The sequence below is a fragment of the Mesoplodon mirus genome, assembly GCF_964341445.2.
Source record: "Mesoplodon mirus genome assembly, chromosome: 2".
In the NCBI taxonomy this organism is placed as follows: domain Eukaryota; kingdom Metazoa; phylum Chordata; class Mammalia; order Artiodactyla; family Ziphiidae; genus Mesoplodon; species Mesoplodon mirus.
In genome coordinates this window covers 146,049,162-146,067,139 of record NC_138977.1, presented here as the reverse complement: position 1 = coordinate 146,067,139, position 17,978 = coordinate 146,049,162, and the positions used below count along the sequence as shown (strand labels likewise).

Sequence of the window (17,978 nt, the reverse complement as noted above, 5' to 3'; positions counted from 1 at the left end):
TAGCCGCTCTGCGGCATGTGGGATCTTCCCGGACTGGGGCACGAACCCGTGTCCCCTGCATCGGCAGGCGGACTCTCAACCACTGCGCCACCAGGGAAGCCCAAGGAAAACTTTTTAAAATAGAGATAGCTAGGCCCAAGTCCTGAGTAGGGTCTAAGTTCTAATGGGAACCACAGTACGCTCAGGGTATGAATCCAGATTACATGCATGCATCTCACACTTGGCGAAATTTCCAGACAACTAAGCCTGAACCCCCTTTAAGATTTTGCTACCCACTGTACACCCAAATGTATGGATAATCCCAGACACAAGCAGGTGCCCAGCTTTTAATTGTTTCTTTGGGTTATTTGTTACCTGTGTCTCCCCATCCTGTTATGTAACAATTGGAGGCTGTTTTCTGTGGCCTCTCTCTCCGGAGTGGCAAACAGGCTGGCAAAACGTGGCTGCTGAATCTGGCACATTGTTCTTCTGGTCCTTGTAATCTAACCAGGGCGATGTCGTAGTCACTGCTGTCTGGTCGATACTCCTGGTGAATCACAATCTGCTGAACTCCAATTTCTTCTTCAAACTCCTCCGGCACCAGAGTATGATAATCCCCAACCCGAACAGCATAGTTCCTAGTGCTGTTACCATACCTGGGAGGCAGAGAGAGCTAATGGGAAGCTTGTTTCAAATGTTGTAAATTGATAACTGTCAGCCAGGAAGGTTAATAGAGATGCTTGTAAGCCTTTCTTCCAAATCATTAATCCCTTTTATAAGTTTAACCTTCCTTTCCTTTTCTCTGATCCCACTGCTCTTGGGGTCACACTGTAAACCCACTGTCATCACTTTTTTTCTTCATTCATTTCACTATTTAACCCAGGTTACCATCTAACTCTGTTTTCTGAGAAGGAGCAAATGTGGAAAGTAAGGGCTAATCACTAACCTGTCATTTCCCCACCATGAAAAAGGATCAAAACAGAAACAAATAGTATAGGGCAAAATTACCATCCTGTGTTTGCTGTCGTCATTTTTCTATCATTTCCAAGATTGTTAGTTCATCATGAAATTCCATGAGGGCGGAAACTGATTTAACTCTATCCCCCCAAGCACTTAGCACAATCCACTTCACTCCCCTTTTCTGTGAACTGAATGCAAACCAAAACTATCTTCAGGGCAACATACATTCATTATATGCTCTCATCTCTTAAATCTTTGTTCAGACATCACCTCAGTAAGACCTACCTTGACATCTAAAATTGCAACCCACCCTTGCTTGTGCTCCCATCCCCCAGTACTCCCAATATCCTTAATCTGCTTTACTTTTCCTTTTTTATTAAACACTTTCTAACAAATTATCTAATTTACTGTTTATTGTATTTATTGTTCTCTGTCTCCCCCCACCCTTGAACAAAAGGTACTCAAGGGCAGGGATCTTTGTGTTCACTGATGAATCTTACACATTGAGAATAGTGATGCCAGTTAAGTAGGAATGCAGCATATGTTTGTTGATTTAGTGAATGAATGAATGTTTATTTTATTTTTTTTTTCTTTTTTTTTTTTTTTTATTTTATTTTATTTTATTTTATTTTATTTTATTTTTTTGCTTTATAACAAATTTAATCAGTTATACATATACATATGTTTCCATATCCCCTCCCATTTGCGTCTCCCTCCCACCCTCCCTATCCCACCCCTCCAGGCGGTCACAAGGCACCAAGCTGATCTCCCTGTGCTATGCGGCTGCTTCCCACTAGCTATCTACCTTACGTTTGGTAGTGTATATATGTCCATGCCGCTCTTTCACTTTGTCACAGCTTACCCTTCCCCCTCCCCATATCCTCAAGTCCATTCTCTAGTAGGTCTGTGTCTTTATTCCTGTCTTACCCCTAGGTTCTTCATGACATTTTTTTTTCTTAAATTCCATATATATGTGTTAGCATACAGTATTTGTCTTTCTCTTTCTGACTTACTTCACTCTGTATGACAGACTCTAGGTCTATCCACCTCATTACAAATAGCTCAATTTCATTTCTTTTTATGGCTGAGTAATATTCCATTGTATATATGTGCCACATCTTCTTTATCCATTCATCCGATGATGGACACTTAGGTTGTTTCCATCTCTGGGCTATTGTAAATAGGGCTGCTATGAACATTTTGGTACATGTCTCTTTTTGAATTATGGTTTTCTCAGGGTATATGCCCAGTAGTGGGATTGCTGGGTCATATGGTAGTTCTATTTGTAGTTTTTTAAGGAACCTCCATACCGTTTATTTTTAATGAATGTTTATTTTTAATGAATGTCTTTTTTCCATAGGAACTATTCAATTAAAATAGAAATACAATATTTACTTGACTGACAGTTCTCAGCCTGTTTTTCAGCCAACATACCTTGATTCTGATACATCTGCCTAAAGCAGTTTCTCAACCTCAGCACTAGTGACATTTGGGACCAGATTATCATTTGTTGTAAGGAGCTGTGCTGTGCATTGTAGGATGTTTAGAAGCATCCCTGGCCTCTATTCACTAGATGCCAGTAGCATGCACACTCCTATACACACACCCCAGTTTGACAACCAAAAATGTCTCCAGACATCCCAAATATTCCCTAGGGTGCAAATTGTCCCCACTTGAGAACCGCCAACCTAAAATACATCTTCCAACCCACCTCCTGATCACTTCCTCTTTCTCACTGAAGAGTATAGCACCTTGCTCGCTTCCCCTCTATAGCTACTTAAAACATTCTCAATGACTTAATTCCCAACACCTTTCCCTTTTAGTTCCCTAACCTCACCTGCAGAGAGTGTTTTCTCTGCTTGATCTCAGCCCCACACCTACAGCTCATACTCACCAAATATTACACATTTTTGAAGTCTTGATTTCAAGCACCTCATCTTGACAGTTTTACAGCTCTACTCATACTTAAGTACCTCCTATCTTTACAGTTTTACAGCTCCATCCACAGCTCTTCACCCCCACTGGACTTCAATCCGTCGGCCCCACTAGTTTTTTCATGTCATTCTCACTCTGCTTATGACTTCTTACAAGGCTTGGATTCCATCATCACTCTTTTGCAAAAGCTCTCAATCCTTCTTTGCCTGATCTGCCAAAACTCCAACTCTGGTTTCATCAACTCACCACCTACTTTCCGCTAGCATCTGACTGTTCAAAAGGAACATTTAACAGCTCTCACCTTAATTTTTTTTTTAATCAAAACTTCAATATCTTCCACTGGAAATGGGTCCTGTACTTGAATGTGAATTTAGAGAAGTGGTATTCAAAAACTGGAAGTTTCTAGTGACTGCCTATTTGAAATAACCTTTCATTTATTCCTATAAAATTTCTGGAAGTTATAAGTTGCTCAAAGATTCTTATAGCCCTAAGTAGGGCTCTAACAACATTGCAATATATAAAGTGATTTTCTTAACTGTGTCAGCTCAAAAAAACTGAACAATGCAACAAAGATGATTTAGCTTACACAACCACCTACCAGTGATCTGTGAAACTAATAATCCTGTGGTTGCTTGAAATTCTCCATTTTCAACCTTAAATTATCACATATCTTTAAAGTTCAGAAGGCTTTTCATAGATTGTACCTAGAGACTATCTTCTTATGGATTCCACTTAAAACTTTAAGTTTAGGATTATTTCATATCCTGAAACTCAAAAAGTAATAGTCATGAAGAATAATCAGATATTTAAATAACTCTCACTTCTACTTTCTGTGTATTGATACTAATGTATTTTAAAAATTCAATATGACTCATTAATATATTCAGGTTTTAAAGCAAAATCCCAAGTGATTTATGTTTCTAACAAGAATAACTGTCAATGCATCCTTGAAAGTGCTGCTTAAATGTTTCATATATCTTTGGAGTGGAATTTAAGAAATTATCTCAAGCTTCACTGTCCAGTACAGTAGCCACATGTGGCTAATGAAGTGCTTGAAATGCAGTTGGTCCAAAATGAGGTGTGCTAAAAGTACAAAAATATGCACAAGATTTCAAATATTTGCTATGAAAAAAGAATATAAAATATATTGTTTCTCTAGATAGTAAGACTATCAAATATCTCAATTTTATATCCTATTTTGCAATGATATTTTGGATATACTGAGTTAAATGAAATATATCATTATATACAATGATATATATATATATCAATATATCATATGGGTGAAGTTAATTTCACCCATTTGGTTTTTTAATCTTTTAATGTGGCTACTAGAAAATTTAAACTTATATACAAGATTTGTATTTGTGGCTTACGTTATATTTCTAGTAGATAACACTGGTCTAGAGAAATACTATGGCATAAAGTAGGCATCCTATTTTTTAATTTTTCTTTAATGCAGTTTCTTGTGTTGCTTATAACTTTTAAGCTCGAGTTATGAGACATTCCCTTTATATGTCAACTTTTTATATTTAAGATAATTACATTACTGTTCAGCCAAAAAGAAAAGTTTTATTGCAACAATATTTTCCATTCTTTGAAAAAGAGCTGTGACACTTAACTAAAATAATCCTTGCATCTAAACTGGCTATATGAATACATCCTACATTATCTAAAAATTGAGTCTTCAGCCAGTGAACAAAGAAACAGGACATTTCTACAGCAAGGAAATTTATTTTTTAAATATCCCAGTTTTAAAGTCTTGGGGAATCTTGCCTTAATGCGTCACTTCATGCCTGGATTACTACAGCAGTCTGCTAAATGGCCTTGCTGCTTCAAGTTTCAACTTTTTCAAGCCATCCTTCACATTGCAGCCAGAGCAATGTTTCTATCTAACAATATAACTACTCTTCTGGATACCCTTCCAGATAGATACCCTTCACTGTCTACATAGTAAAGTTCAAATTCCTTAAATGATATACAAACCCATCCAAGAATGGCCCTTGTCCACCTCTCTGATACCACCCTCGTCCTCGTGTCTGTGTCCCTGTCATTCTGGCCACTTGAAAAGGTATCTGACAAACCTGTCTTTATTCAGACTATTTGCAATATCATTCCCTCCACCCCTCATCCTAATATGGCAAAAACTGATTTTATCTTTCAAGTCTCAAGATCTCCTAGTAAGCTCTTCCTGCCCTCCCTGAAAGCTAGCCAATCCTTCTTTTGAACACTCGCAATAGCACTGTCAGAGCGTTTATAACAGCTTCTACCACTTGTTAAGATGTCAGGTCTCCCCAGTTAAAGGCTCCTTAAGTGTAAAGTCCATGTCATGCTCACTTTTGTATCCTCAGCACCAAGCAAAGTGGTTTGCACAGAGAAAGCTCTTAATAAATATATGTTAAATGACTTCCTTTGGAAGACACGTTCTGTTCACATACATACAGTCTGATCCCGTACTTACTGAAATGAGACCTCCTCTCACCAATTCCTATGTTATAACAACACCCTCACAAAAGTTACTTTTTAAAAAAAGTCTCCACAAAGAGCTAATGTTCTCATTAATACTAGCTGTTCATCAGAATCACCTGTACCACTTTTTTTTTTTTTTTTTTTTTTGCGGTATGCGGGCCTCTCACTGTTGTGGCCTCTCCCGTTGCGGAGCACAGGCTCCGGATGCGCAGGCCCAGCGGCCATGGCTCACGGGCCCAGCCGCTCCGCGGCATATGGGATCCTCCCAGACCGGGGCACGAACCCGTATCCCCTGCATCGGCAGGCGGACTCTCAACCACTGCGCCACCAGGGAGGCCCTGTACCACTTTTAAGAATACAAATGTCCAGGGGCTTCCCTGGTGGCGCAGTGGTTGAGAGTCCACCTGCCTATGCAGGGGACATGGGTTCGTGCCCTGGTCCGGGAGGATCCCACATGCTGCGGAGCGGCTGGGCCCATGGGCCGTGGCCGCTGGGCCTATGCGTCCAGAGCCTGTGCTCCGCGGCGGGCGGGGCCGCAACAGTGAGAGGCCCGCATACCTCAAAAAAAAAAAGAATACAAATGTCCAGGCCATACAAACTCTGAGAACATTAAATTAATAGGGCTGATGTAGGACCATGGGTAATCCAAATTCACAGTCAGTCTGGAGAACCACTGAACCAGAGACTTAAAGGCACGGGCATAACGCCTGCCTCTTCATGCCTGGAATTTCACTGGGTGAAGTGAGCATCCTAAGAGATGACTAACAGACTGCCATAACACAAACATGTACACATTCCATACTTATACTGTGTTCTCAGATCAGGTAGATTTCAGCGGGTATTTTTGAGTATACTCCCAAATTAATATGCTCACCAAGCAGGAGTTGATATTAACCTGAGAATAAAAATAAAATATTTACCTGACAAGAAGGAAAAATGCATCATTCTTGTTAAGATGAAGTTCCTTATTAGAATCTATACTTTTAAAGTCATCCTGATTTAAGAAATGGACCAGCTAAATCCAAGCAGTGATTCCCACACTCCTTTCACTCCAGTTATTCTTAGAATAGATTTATGCTTGGAATTTGAAGAGCATCTGACACAAGGCTGGATTACTTTTCTAACCAAATATTTGTCTTCCAGTGTCACCTCTCCTAGTGAGTGCAATTATATACTTCAGGGATAACACTTTGGCTGAGGTTACCAGTATGATTTTGCACTTTGAAATCATTTTCTATGGTTCTAGGCTTCTCAAGAAAAATATATCAAGGAATTCTTTTTCAATGCATTTTAAGGTCTTTCTAGTTGAGCTTTTTGTTATTTTGATACACTTTATTCAAAAACGTTTCTAAAACAAACATTTCAGGTTTTGGCTGACACAGCCATTCAGTTGTTTGCTTTGCTGAAATGCTTTCAACTCCCCCTCAAATAAAAATTGGATGAAATTCCTGGACAAGTTTGAGCAAGAGAGGATCTGAGACAGGGCAGTTAGTAAAATCCACTATTCTAATTTCTCTGAGATTCTGGAATTAAACTACAATTAAAATTTTCTAGAATTAGAAGAGTTAATTCAGGTGATGGTCATTTTCTTTATGACGGTCATTTTCTTTCCTTATAGATTCATCTCTTCAAAAAGACAGTATTTTACATCAGCCGGTACACATCTGCTACTTCTAGAATCTTTTTTTTCTCTGTTGTCTGGATGAAACTCAAAAAGTAGTTGACTGAAATTGCTTGTGTAAATGGTTCCAGTTGCTTATGGAGAAGAGACGTTCCCTGTAGAACCTCGCACTCTCCCTTACATACATATAGTGTGTGTTCAGGAAATGGTTTTAGCATAGTTGATGGTATTGTGTATATCACCAAAGACCATGTCCTTAAGAACTCTACCATATACTAAGTCATGGTGGAACATATGTTAAGTACTGCACACATTTTGTTCTTAAAAAGAAGTCCCAGGCTTCCCTGGTGGCACAGTGTTGAGAATCTGCCTGCCAATGAAGGGGACATGGGTTCGAGCCCTGGTCTGGGAAGATCCCACATGCCGCGGAGCAACTAGGCCCGTGAGCCACAACTACTGAGCCTGTGCGTCTGGAGCCTGTGCTCCGCAACAAGAGAGGCCACAATAGTGAGAGGCCCGCACACCGCAATGAAGAGTGGCCCCTGCTTGCCACAACTAGAGAAAGCCCTCGCACAGAAACACAGACCCAACATAGCTATAAATAAATAAACAAATTTTTTTTAAAAAAGGTAAAACTTAAAAAAAAAAAAGTCCCATTACTCTGGCTCATCTTTCTAATTATAATGTCTAATAATTTAGATATTTCTGATTTTCAGAGCAGCAATCTCTGACAATTTCCAGCTTCTTTGGTGATTCTAGGCAAAAAAGTCAAATAGATAAAATCAGGTAAAGCTATATTCTTGATCAAATCAAATTTGCAGAAGAATTACAGAAATGAAAGAATCCTTGTTTTGGGTACATTCTTTCCTCCAAAGTGGTGTTTGTTATCAGAAAAAGCAATTAAAAGAAATTAGTTTAACATTCAGGAATTTTTCTCTCAATTATATTGCCATACCACCATAGAGAGAGGGTCATTTTACAGTACTTGTAGTAATGATTTAAAGTAGAAAATAGTGGGAGTTCACTGACAGTCCAATGGTTAGGACTGCATGCTTCCACTGCAGGGGTCAGGGGTTCGATCCCTGGTCGGGGAACTAAGATCCTGCAAGCCACATAGCGTGGCAAAAAAAAAGTAGAAAATAGCAAAAGCAAGCAATTTATATTGTGTAAAATTCATAGGGCAACTGCAGAAAAACTTAATTTATCCAAGTTTCTGCTTCAAACTGCCAATAGGATACTGCATTCCAAAGTCTGTATTAACACTAGGAAAAATATGAAAAATGATGGGCTTCCCTGGTATCGCAGTGGTTGAGAGTCCGCCTGCCGATGCAGGGGACACGGGTTCGTGCCCCGGTCCGCGAAGATCCCACATGCCGCGGAGCGGCTGCGCCCGTAAGCCATGGCCGCTGAGCCTGCGCATACGGAGCCTGTGCTCCGCGGCGGGAGAGGCCACAACAGTGAGAGGCCCACATACCGCAAAAAACAAAAACAAAACAAACAAACAAAAAAACCTTATGGTACCAAGGGTCCTATCCGTCTTATTCTCCAAGATATTTCTAGCGCATGGCACATTCCTGGGAACATTACAGGCTCAATAACTTTTTGTTAAGTTAATAAATGAATCTTTATTGTCTGTGCCATTCATGTAACACAGGACTATATTAAACCCACTGGTATATAGGTGAACTCTCAAACTCAATTATTACCGCAGAAATGACAAAGGCTATGTAAAATACAGATTTGTGTCTTCTGCAGCACCTTGAACATGGAACATTACTCCATAATATTTATCAAAATAGATAAGAGGAAGTGAATAGAGATTCTAGAAACAAAGATATATGAGAACTTGGCAAACAACACAGTTGACATAAATCAGCTGGTAAAGAATGGAATGTTTAGTTTTAAAAAGTACTGGGAAAACTAACTATCCATAAAGAAAAATATAAAATTAGGTCCCTTCCTTATACCGTATACCATACACACACACACACAAAAAAAAACTGTAAACAGATTAAAAATCTAAATAGGAAAAACAAAATTGTACATTTTTTTTGTAAAAAACTACTATCTTCATATGGGGCTAAAGAAGAATTTTTAAAATAAGATATACAAAGCTTTTATAAGACTTTAAAAATTGACACATTTAAATATATTAAAATTAAAACATCTTCATAAGAAAAAGACCTTAAACTAGTGAAAGGACATGCCCCAGATTGAGAAAAGTTATTTGTAACACATAATAACAAAGATTCTGTACAAAGAATATATCCAAAAAAATGTTTAAATCAATTACAAAAGACAATCGAATAGAAAAATAAGCAAAGGATGTGAACAAATAATTCATGAAAGAGGAAGACACTAATCAGGAAAACAGAATTAAAAAGAAATCCAAAAACTCTAAGACTGGCAAAAATTGAAAATGTTGATGGTATCAAGTTGGGGTAGGGATGTGAGGAAACAGGAACTTACACATTGCTCTGATATAAACTGATACAGTTGCTTTAGAACATAAGTTGGTAGTGTTTAGTAAAATTGAATGGCACCCATACTCCAGGACCCAGCACAATGCTCCCACATGTCTGTACCAATGAGACACATAATGGATATCTAATGCAACATTGTGTTAATAATGAAAGAATGGAAAGCACCTAACCTTCCACCAGTAGGAGAATAAGTAAACTGAGGTTGGTTTCATCTTACAATAGAAGTTAACACTCATATGGCAGTTAAAATCTACATGGATGGATTGTAAATACACAATGAGGCCATATATTTTCACATATGAAAAAATACAAAACAAATTTTTGGTTGTAACAATTTTTCAACACTATGGTACATGTTTTACTTAAAACATTTTATGAGTATTTTTAAGTACACAGAATAGTGAAACCCCTTGTACTCATCACCTTGATTCAATAACTATCAATATTTGCAAGCAATGGTATACATTTTTAAATACTAAAATTTATGCTGAGGAAATGGCCATTAGCCAGGGCCCACAAAAGAGCACAGAACAAGGAGAAAGGACCACTAGGTTCTAGTGCAGGTGCTGTCACCATAAGCAGTGTGACTCTGGCACACTGAATCTCTCTGCATGGCTTCCCCTCTGAACTGGGAAAACTTCAGATTGGGCTGATAAAATTCCTGGGACAAACGGAAATTATAGGATGCAACCTGACAGGTACAAATAGAGAAATCTAAAAGACACAGAGCACCAAGAAGACCGAAAGGTTCTAAAATTAAAATCAAAACACCAAATCAAAACACTAAACTTGGACTCCCTATTCCTTACCATTCATAATCAAATAATCTGAGGTCTCTTCTAGCAATATGGGATATAATTTCATCCTCAGATATGTTCTTGGGGGAAGCACTAACACAGCTGCCTCCCCTTCAAAAACCGATCTTGTCTTCTCCTTAACTCTAGAGTTTGCTTTAACACCAGGTAGCAAGTAGCTTCCTGAGAGCTCTGTTTGCTACTGATGTTACCCCCTCACTTCCACAGTGCCGCTGGTAGAGACAAGGAAGGCCTATACCCTGGCTCTGAAACCCCAAGTTTCTTGCACGCTGTAGAGCAGGAAGGGATTGGAAGAGCTGGCCAATAAGAGCCAAACCGAGTTGTTTGGAAAGGTGAACACATACCTCTTGAAGCAGTGTGCTGCTGTAAGGACCCAGCAGCTACTCAGGAGTGTGGCCCCACAAAGGAGTCTGCCATCTCCATGGGATGACTTGAGCCGGAGGGACACTTGCCAAGGCCAACCACCCCTAAGAAGAAAGTAAGCCACTCATCAATATCCATAAAAGGCTGAAAAGCAAGGACAGTCATCCAGCAAAACAAGGACTTAGAAGGCTGGGAGGTGGGAGGAAAGAAGTAAAAAGGGGAGGTGGGAGGAAAAAGGGGACTCTAGGATGTAGACTCCCTTCCTACTTTGAGAATGAATATTCCTACAACTTTGAGCAGACCACCCTGAAGACTTGCCTATAGGATGTGTATGCATCCCACCAAATTCTGATGTTCTTGGAAACAGTCTGTGTCTTCTTTATATTTCATGATTTGAAGCATATTTTCTCCCTCACCTAAGCAGCCTGAAGAAGTTGTTTTTTGTTTTGGCTTGTGGGATCTTAGTTCTCCGACCAGGGATTGAACCCAGGCCACGGCAGAGAAAGCGCCGAGTCCTAACCACTGGACCGCCAGGGAATTCCCCGGAAGAAGTATTTAATAAGCAAAGCACTGGTTTTCCACTAGTAAATTCAACAAATAAAAAAATTATATTAAAGTGAGTCAAGTCCAAAACAAATATATTCTAAATTAAATGAATTTGTAGTTATACATTTTTTTCAGATTTCCTGTTAAATTAGTTTGTTTCTGCCACATAACTTTTCAGCAAGCCATCTATCTCATAAATCAGGGGACAGTGATTTGAAGAACATGGTCTATATAAAGTAAATATAGGTCAAAGGACAGTGAAATTATCAGTGTAATCTGTATTTGAAGAACCTTTTACCTTAAAGAATTTTTCCCACCAATGATCCGCTTCTGCCGACGGTGCAGTAATCTCAAACCACAAACAGATAAGAGAGACTCTGAAGCAGAAAGAGGTTTTTAATTAAACTATCATATTGCTGATAGTGGGATAAAGACACAAGTGACACATTCCCCTGATGCTTAGTGACACATTCCCCTGATGTTTCCTCTATTTTAAAGTGCTTTTTCTCTTCAAATTATAGGCTATTTTTCTTATAATAAAAATTAAACTTTTTTTAAAATTTATTTATTTTATTTATATATATTATTTATTTTTGGCTGCATTGGGTCTTCACTGCTGCACATGGGCTTTCTGTAGTTGCGGCGAGCAAGAGCTATCGTTGCAGTGTGCAGGCTTCTCATTGCGTTGGCTTCTCTTCCTGCAGAGCATGGGCTCTAGGCACACGGGCTTCAGTAGTTGTGGCTCATGGGCTCAGTAGTTGTGGCACATGGGCTTTGTTGCTCTGCAGCATGTGGGATCTTCCCAGACCAGGGATCGAATTTGTGTCCCCTGCATTGGCAGGCAGATTCTTAACCACTGTGCCACCAGGGAAGTCCTATCTTATAATAAAAATTAAAAGTTGTTTTCTCATTTAACCAAGGCAACAATAATTCACAAGTAGACAAGGAACTTTATGAGGTTTCCTACAATCAGTTCTGAAGAGGTTTCACAGGCTGCTGAATGATTTGGCCCTGTCTAGTACATCATCCTTGTGGTACCCACATCTCCTCCTCTGCTGATTATAGAGATTGTTCGGGAGTTCAGAAATATTAAACGAGAACTACAAATGGCAACAATGCTCTGAATTATTTGATTTTCACAGACAACACTCTTCCAAGCCACATACACAAATGTAATTCATAGGAGCAAAGCACATTCCCAGGATGAAATTCTGACATAAATTTACATTTACTCATATAGCATGTTAATATATGGAAAGGATTTACTAAGCCAATTTAAGTGGCAAATTGTATTTAAGGATATATATAGTCAAACTTCTCAAGATAACAGATTTCTGTCAAGAGCATAAAAAAAGAAGAGTTAAACTAAAAATATATGAAAAGGTGGTGTATAAAAGAAGAGTAAATAAACTATGACTAGCTTTAAAAATAATTTTAGAAAGTAGGAGAATCTGTATGGGGATACACTGTTTCTTTGGTTAAGTACACGTGTATAAAGTATAGATATATACTGTTTTTCTACCTGTGTAAGAAGAGAAGGGTAGGAATTGTGCCAAGACCATGAAAGTCTAGTCTGCACTAATGTTCTCCCATAATAACCAGGTAGAAGGGAGCCCAATATGGAATCAGCACGGAGAGAGAGGTTCATGAAGAGAGAGGTTCAACAATGTGTACCAAGATCATTAATTTGTCAAAGGATCTCAGAGACATGCTGTCAAACCTTAATCCTCGTCTCTTAGGATATGAGTCCTCTACATGACACTGCAAATTATAAGATACCAGAAAAACAGAAGTTTCCAGTAATGTTCCAAGTCAGGTCAATGTATATAATGCCATGACAAGGAATGATGTAATACAAAGCAAGCAAAACTGGAAGTTTACATCATTCTGGAGTAAGGAAGCAGATTGCAAGAAAGTGAAATCTATTTAAAGCCATAAACCCCACTATTATAAAAAAAATTATAAAGTAAAATGAAATTCATTTATAAAAGGATCCCATCAGATGACCAATAACCAATGGCTTGGGTTTGAATCACCTTATAGAAGTTATTAGGTCTTGAGCCTCCACACAAAGTCAACAGGTTAATAATAAACCAGATTCAGTAATCCAGCTAGTCTAAGATGAAATTTTTTTATTTCAGATATGGTAGCATTAAGACCATGGAAGGGTATCAAAATAAGCAGTGCTACACCTTTGGAAGGCATTAAAACAAATGTATTAATAATGAAGAAATAAATATGGTATTTCATATTTTAAAATAGGTTTACATAGAAATATGGTAGAACATTTTACAATTACTGAATTTTTATGCTTTTCTGCTGCTTAAGAAATTTTCCACAATCCAAAGAATTAATTATGTTCACTTTGTAACTGTGGTTTAAATTATTGGAGGGAATTTAATACATTAAATTATAGTCAATACTTAGGAAAAATTGGCTTACCAAATCATATTTATTTCATGTAATATATATGTGTGTATATATATATAATATATATATATGAAACAAAGCACAAAGGGTTATAAGTATTCTTCTCCACACTCAAAAGACCCTCAGATAGTGAAGAATCATATTAACAACGTCCAATTTATTTATTGCATTGTCTTTAATGGTTATTAAAAGATGTTAGAAAAAGAGAATGCTCAGATATAGATGCACCTGATTATTTATTTATTTATTTATTTATGGCTGTGTTGGGTCTTCGTTTCTGTGCGAGGGCTTTCTCTAGTTGTGGCAAGCGGGGGCCACCCTTCATCCTGGTGCACGGGCCTCTCACTATCGCGGCCTCTCTTGTTGCGGAGCACAGGCTCCAGGGGCGCAGGCTCAGTAATTGTGGCTCACGGGCCCAGTTACTCCGCGGCATGTGGGATTTTCCCAGACCAGGGCTCGAACCCATGTGCCCTGCATTGGCAGGCAGATTCTCAACCACTGCGCCACCAGGGAAGCCCTAGATGCACTTGATTTTAAGAAAATCTTAAGTATCAAAACCATGGATTCTTTTTTTTTTTTTTTTTTTTTGTGGTGCGCGGGCCTCTCACTGTTGTGGTCTCTCGCGTTGCAGAGCACAGGCTCCGGACGCGCAGGCTCAGTGGCCATGGATCACGGGCCTAGCCGCTCCGTGGCATGTGGGATCTTCCCGGACCGGGGCACGAACCCGTGTCCCCTGCCTCGGCAGGCGGACTCTCAACCACTGCGCCACCAGGGAAGCCCAAAACCATGGATTCTTAATCCACATAAATAAATGACTGTTCTTTTCATAAAACATAACCATAGTTTTCTCCAAAAGAGCTAGTTTTCCCCCTTATTCATTTAAAGCTGTATTTGTTTCATAAAAATTAAACTCAGAGCTTTTAGGAACTCTTCTATTTATATATGTATGACACATCCATTACTGTATTATACTAGAAGATTACTTGTATTTTCCTTACATTTTTATTTTTATTTAAATTTTATTTATTTATTTATTTGGTTGCACTGTGTCTTAGCTGCGGCAGGCGGTCTCCTTAGTTGCAGCTCATGGGCTCCCTAATTGCAGCAGGCAGGCTCCTCAGCTGTAGCTCACGGGCTCCTTAGTTGTAGCATGTATGTGGGATCTAGTTCACTGACCAGGGATCGAACCCCGGCCCCCACATTGGGAGCACGGAGTCCCATCCACAGCACCACGAGGGAAGTCCCCAGTTACATTTTTAAATTTCAGAGAGTAGAATCTACAAAAGATAATTTTCTTTTTACAATTAATTTTAAAAATTACCCTTGCTGTTTAAGATATTAATAAGAGAGGAAGAAGTGCCCTTCTCTGATTCATCTTTAAATTTTCATTTCTTCTTTTTATGAAGCAAATATAAATTCTGAATCTTCAAGAACACCAGCAAGTTTGATAGTTTTATTACATCCAGAGAAGGAACGGTTAGAAATGGCTAAGAATGTCAAAAGGGGACAATCTCAGAGATTACAAAATCCTGTAAATCCACTCCTGCCCCTGAACCCTGCTCTCCCTTGTGAGTCCCATCCAGTAAAGTTTGTCAAGAACCACTGCCTCTAAATACTAGCAGAAGGAACAAGGGATTGAGTGTATTCTTATGGAGGGGAGTTTCATTATCAAAGTACTGCTTAGAATAATGAAGTGTGGCTTTGTATTCTTTGACTTGTATAGGCCCCAGAAGGTGACTTACCTTTATTACTGTTACCTGATGCTTTCTTGCCAAAATAATCACAAATAACTCCTGCATCTTCACCGTGGCGGCAGTTGTGTCTTCCGATATCTTGTTTGATACAGTCAGCCAGGGACCTCTCATTTCCTGTGCACTTCACATTATCCACGTGGATGGGTCCTTTTCCTTCCCCAAAATAAGCCATGGTTCTTGCTCTGGCAGGACCCCTGGAAACAGAGCATTCTTGAGGATGTGGAGAATCAGTCAAACATACAATTGAATAAATCACAACATATACCCTCATTCAATTATATTTCTTAACTCATACATTAAAACACTTATTTCATGACTGTCAAAAAAAAAAAAAAAGCTTGAGAGGTAATAACTATACATTCTTTATTTTCATATCTCCGAACTTCTTGATTACATCTTAGCTCCTACTAAGAAAGTCACATTTAATGGCATGTCAAAAATTTATGGTAGTCTTAAACTCTAGCTTAATCAGGAAAAAAAATCACCTCAAAATTTTCTACTCCCTTCCAGAGCATAATACTCTCTTAAAATTGGTATAGTAAGACTTCCCTGGTGGTGCAGTGCTTAAGAATCTGCCTGCCAATGCAGGCGACATGGGTTTGAGCCCTGGTCTGGGAAGATCCCACATGCCGCGGAGCAACTAAGCCTGTGTGCCACAGTTACTGAGCCTGTGCTCTAGAGCCTGCAAGCCACAACTCCTGAGCCTGCGTGCCACAACTACTGAAGCCTGCGCCACAACTACTGAAGCCTGTGCACCTACAGCCTATGCTCCACAAGAGAAGCCACCGCAATGAGAAGCCTGCGCACCGCAACAAAGAGTAGCTCCCGCTCACCACAACTAGAGAAAGCCTGCACGCAGCCAAAACTAAATAAAAATTAATAAAAAAGAACTTGGTACAGTATTTCCAAGAAAATTACGAGAATTAAATAATTACCTAGGGAGCTAAGAATTTTTAAAGCCTACTTTAGAAGTACAAAAGCACAATTTTTAACTGAGAAAGAGAACACCAGGAATCATGAATAGAAGGCAGACTTATTTTGGTATATCACTTTTCTTTGGTTTCTGTTTTTTTTAATAATATATTACTTCTTTTTAAATATCCAAATACAAAATCTTTTTGGTGAAATATTTCAAACTAACACCATATTCAAAACTCAGTTCCTGCTAAATTAGTGACATAAGAACGGAAAAGTTTTAAAGTTTGAATTATAGGAAAATTATCCTTATAACCTCAAGTTAGGGAAAGACTTATTAAACAAGACACAGATGTATACCTTAAATTAAAAGATTGATAAATTCAACAAAAATTAAATTAAGAATGCCACTTTACTAAAAACCACCCACAGGAAAGTGAAAAGATAAGTTTTAAAGTTGACAAATATATTTGCAATACATATATATATATATATATATATATATATATATGTTGGTGGATGCATTCTCTGATAGAGGGACGTAGCATACAATATACAAATAACTCTCAGATTTCATTTAGAATAAAAAATCAACAACCTAATAGAAAAACAGGCAAAAGACAGGTTTTAAATCAAAAGAAACTGTCTTATTAAAAATGACAATTTGGACCAGATTTCTAACACTAAAATATTCTACTTAGTTAAGATAAGGTTATTATACTTTCCTTATAGTTATGCAAGGAACTCAGGCAAAGTAGTTTACTGATATGAATTATCTGAGGAATTTGCTTGAATAATCCTCTTTCAGCAATGAGACCTGGCCTCACATGCTTGTAGTTGGCAGTACACTCATTTCAAAAATATACCCCGTCATTTCTTCTGTATTGGTAACTGCTACTCTGACATAAATTGCAAATAAAAATAAGATTTAACCCATTAGAAATGCTTACAGTCATGGAAGATCAAACAGGTAACTCTAAAGTTACTCTTTTTTGAATCTGAATCGACATTTCTTCAAAGAAGATATGCTCATATCCAACAAGCACATGAAAAGATGCTCAGTGTCACTGATTATCAGGGAAATGCAAATCAAAACCACAGTGAGACACGACTCACACCTACTAGGATGGCCATTGTCAAAGAGATGGACAATAAAGAGTGTTGGTGAAAAAAAGTTACTCTTTTTTAACATACAAAACTTTTAATAGTTGTATAAGTAATAAATGCTCATTGTATCAAGTTTGCAAAATAAAAGTATAAAAAATCCCAACAACACTCTGCTAGCATTTGGTACACATTTATGGGGAAAATATTGCATACGAACTACAATTTTTTTTTTAATATTTATTTATTTTGGCTGTGTTGGGTCTTCGTTTCTGTGCGAGGGCTTCCTCCAGTTGTGGCAAGCGGGGGCCACTCTTCATCGCGGTGCGCAGGGCTCTCACTATTGCAGCCTCTCTTGTTGCGGAGCACAGGCTCCAAACGCACAGGCTCAGTAGTTGTGGCTCACGGGCCTAGTTGCTCCGCGGCATGTGGGATCTTCCCAGACCAGGGCTCGAACCCATGTCCCCTGCATTGGCAGGAAGATTCTCAACCACTGCGCCACCAGGGAAGCCCCTAACTACAATTTTTAATGGTTAAAAAAAATTCATTGTACAGATTAGTGGATCTCAAACTAAGTGGGTGAGTCTTATACAGGTGGTTCTGC

The 17,978-nt window shown here is 38.6% G+C and overlaps 1 protein-coding gene across 2 annotated transcripts in view; it reads right to left on the bottom strand.

Moving 5' to 3' along the window:
* Positions 1–17,978, bottom strand: part of PRSS12 (serine protease 12) — a 72,543-nt gene that overhangs the window by 4,048 nt on the left and 50,517 nt on the right. For both annotated transcript variants that reach the window (XM_082600411.1, XM_082600410.1), the window contains exons 9-12: positions 15,344–15,549; positions 11,470–11,548; positions 10,607–10,729; positions 355–635 (exon numbers count right to left, since the gene is read on the bottom strand). In XM_082600411.1, coding sequence (XP_082456537.1) covers positions 355–635; positions 10,607–10,729; positions 11,470–11,548; positions 15,344–15,549 — 689 coding nt within the window. The remainder of the gene's footprint in view (positions 1–354; positions 636–10,606; positions 10,730–11,469; positions 11,549–15,343; positions 15,550–17,978) is intronic.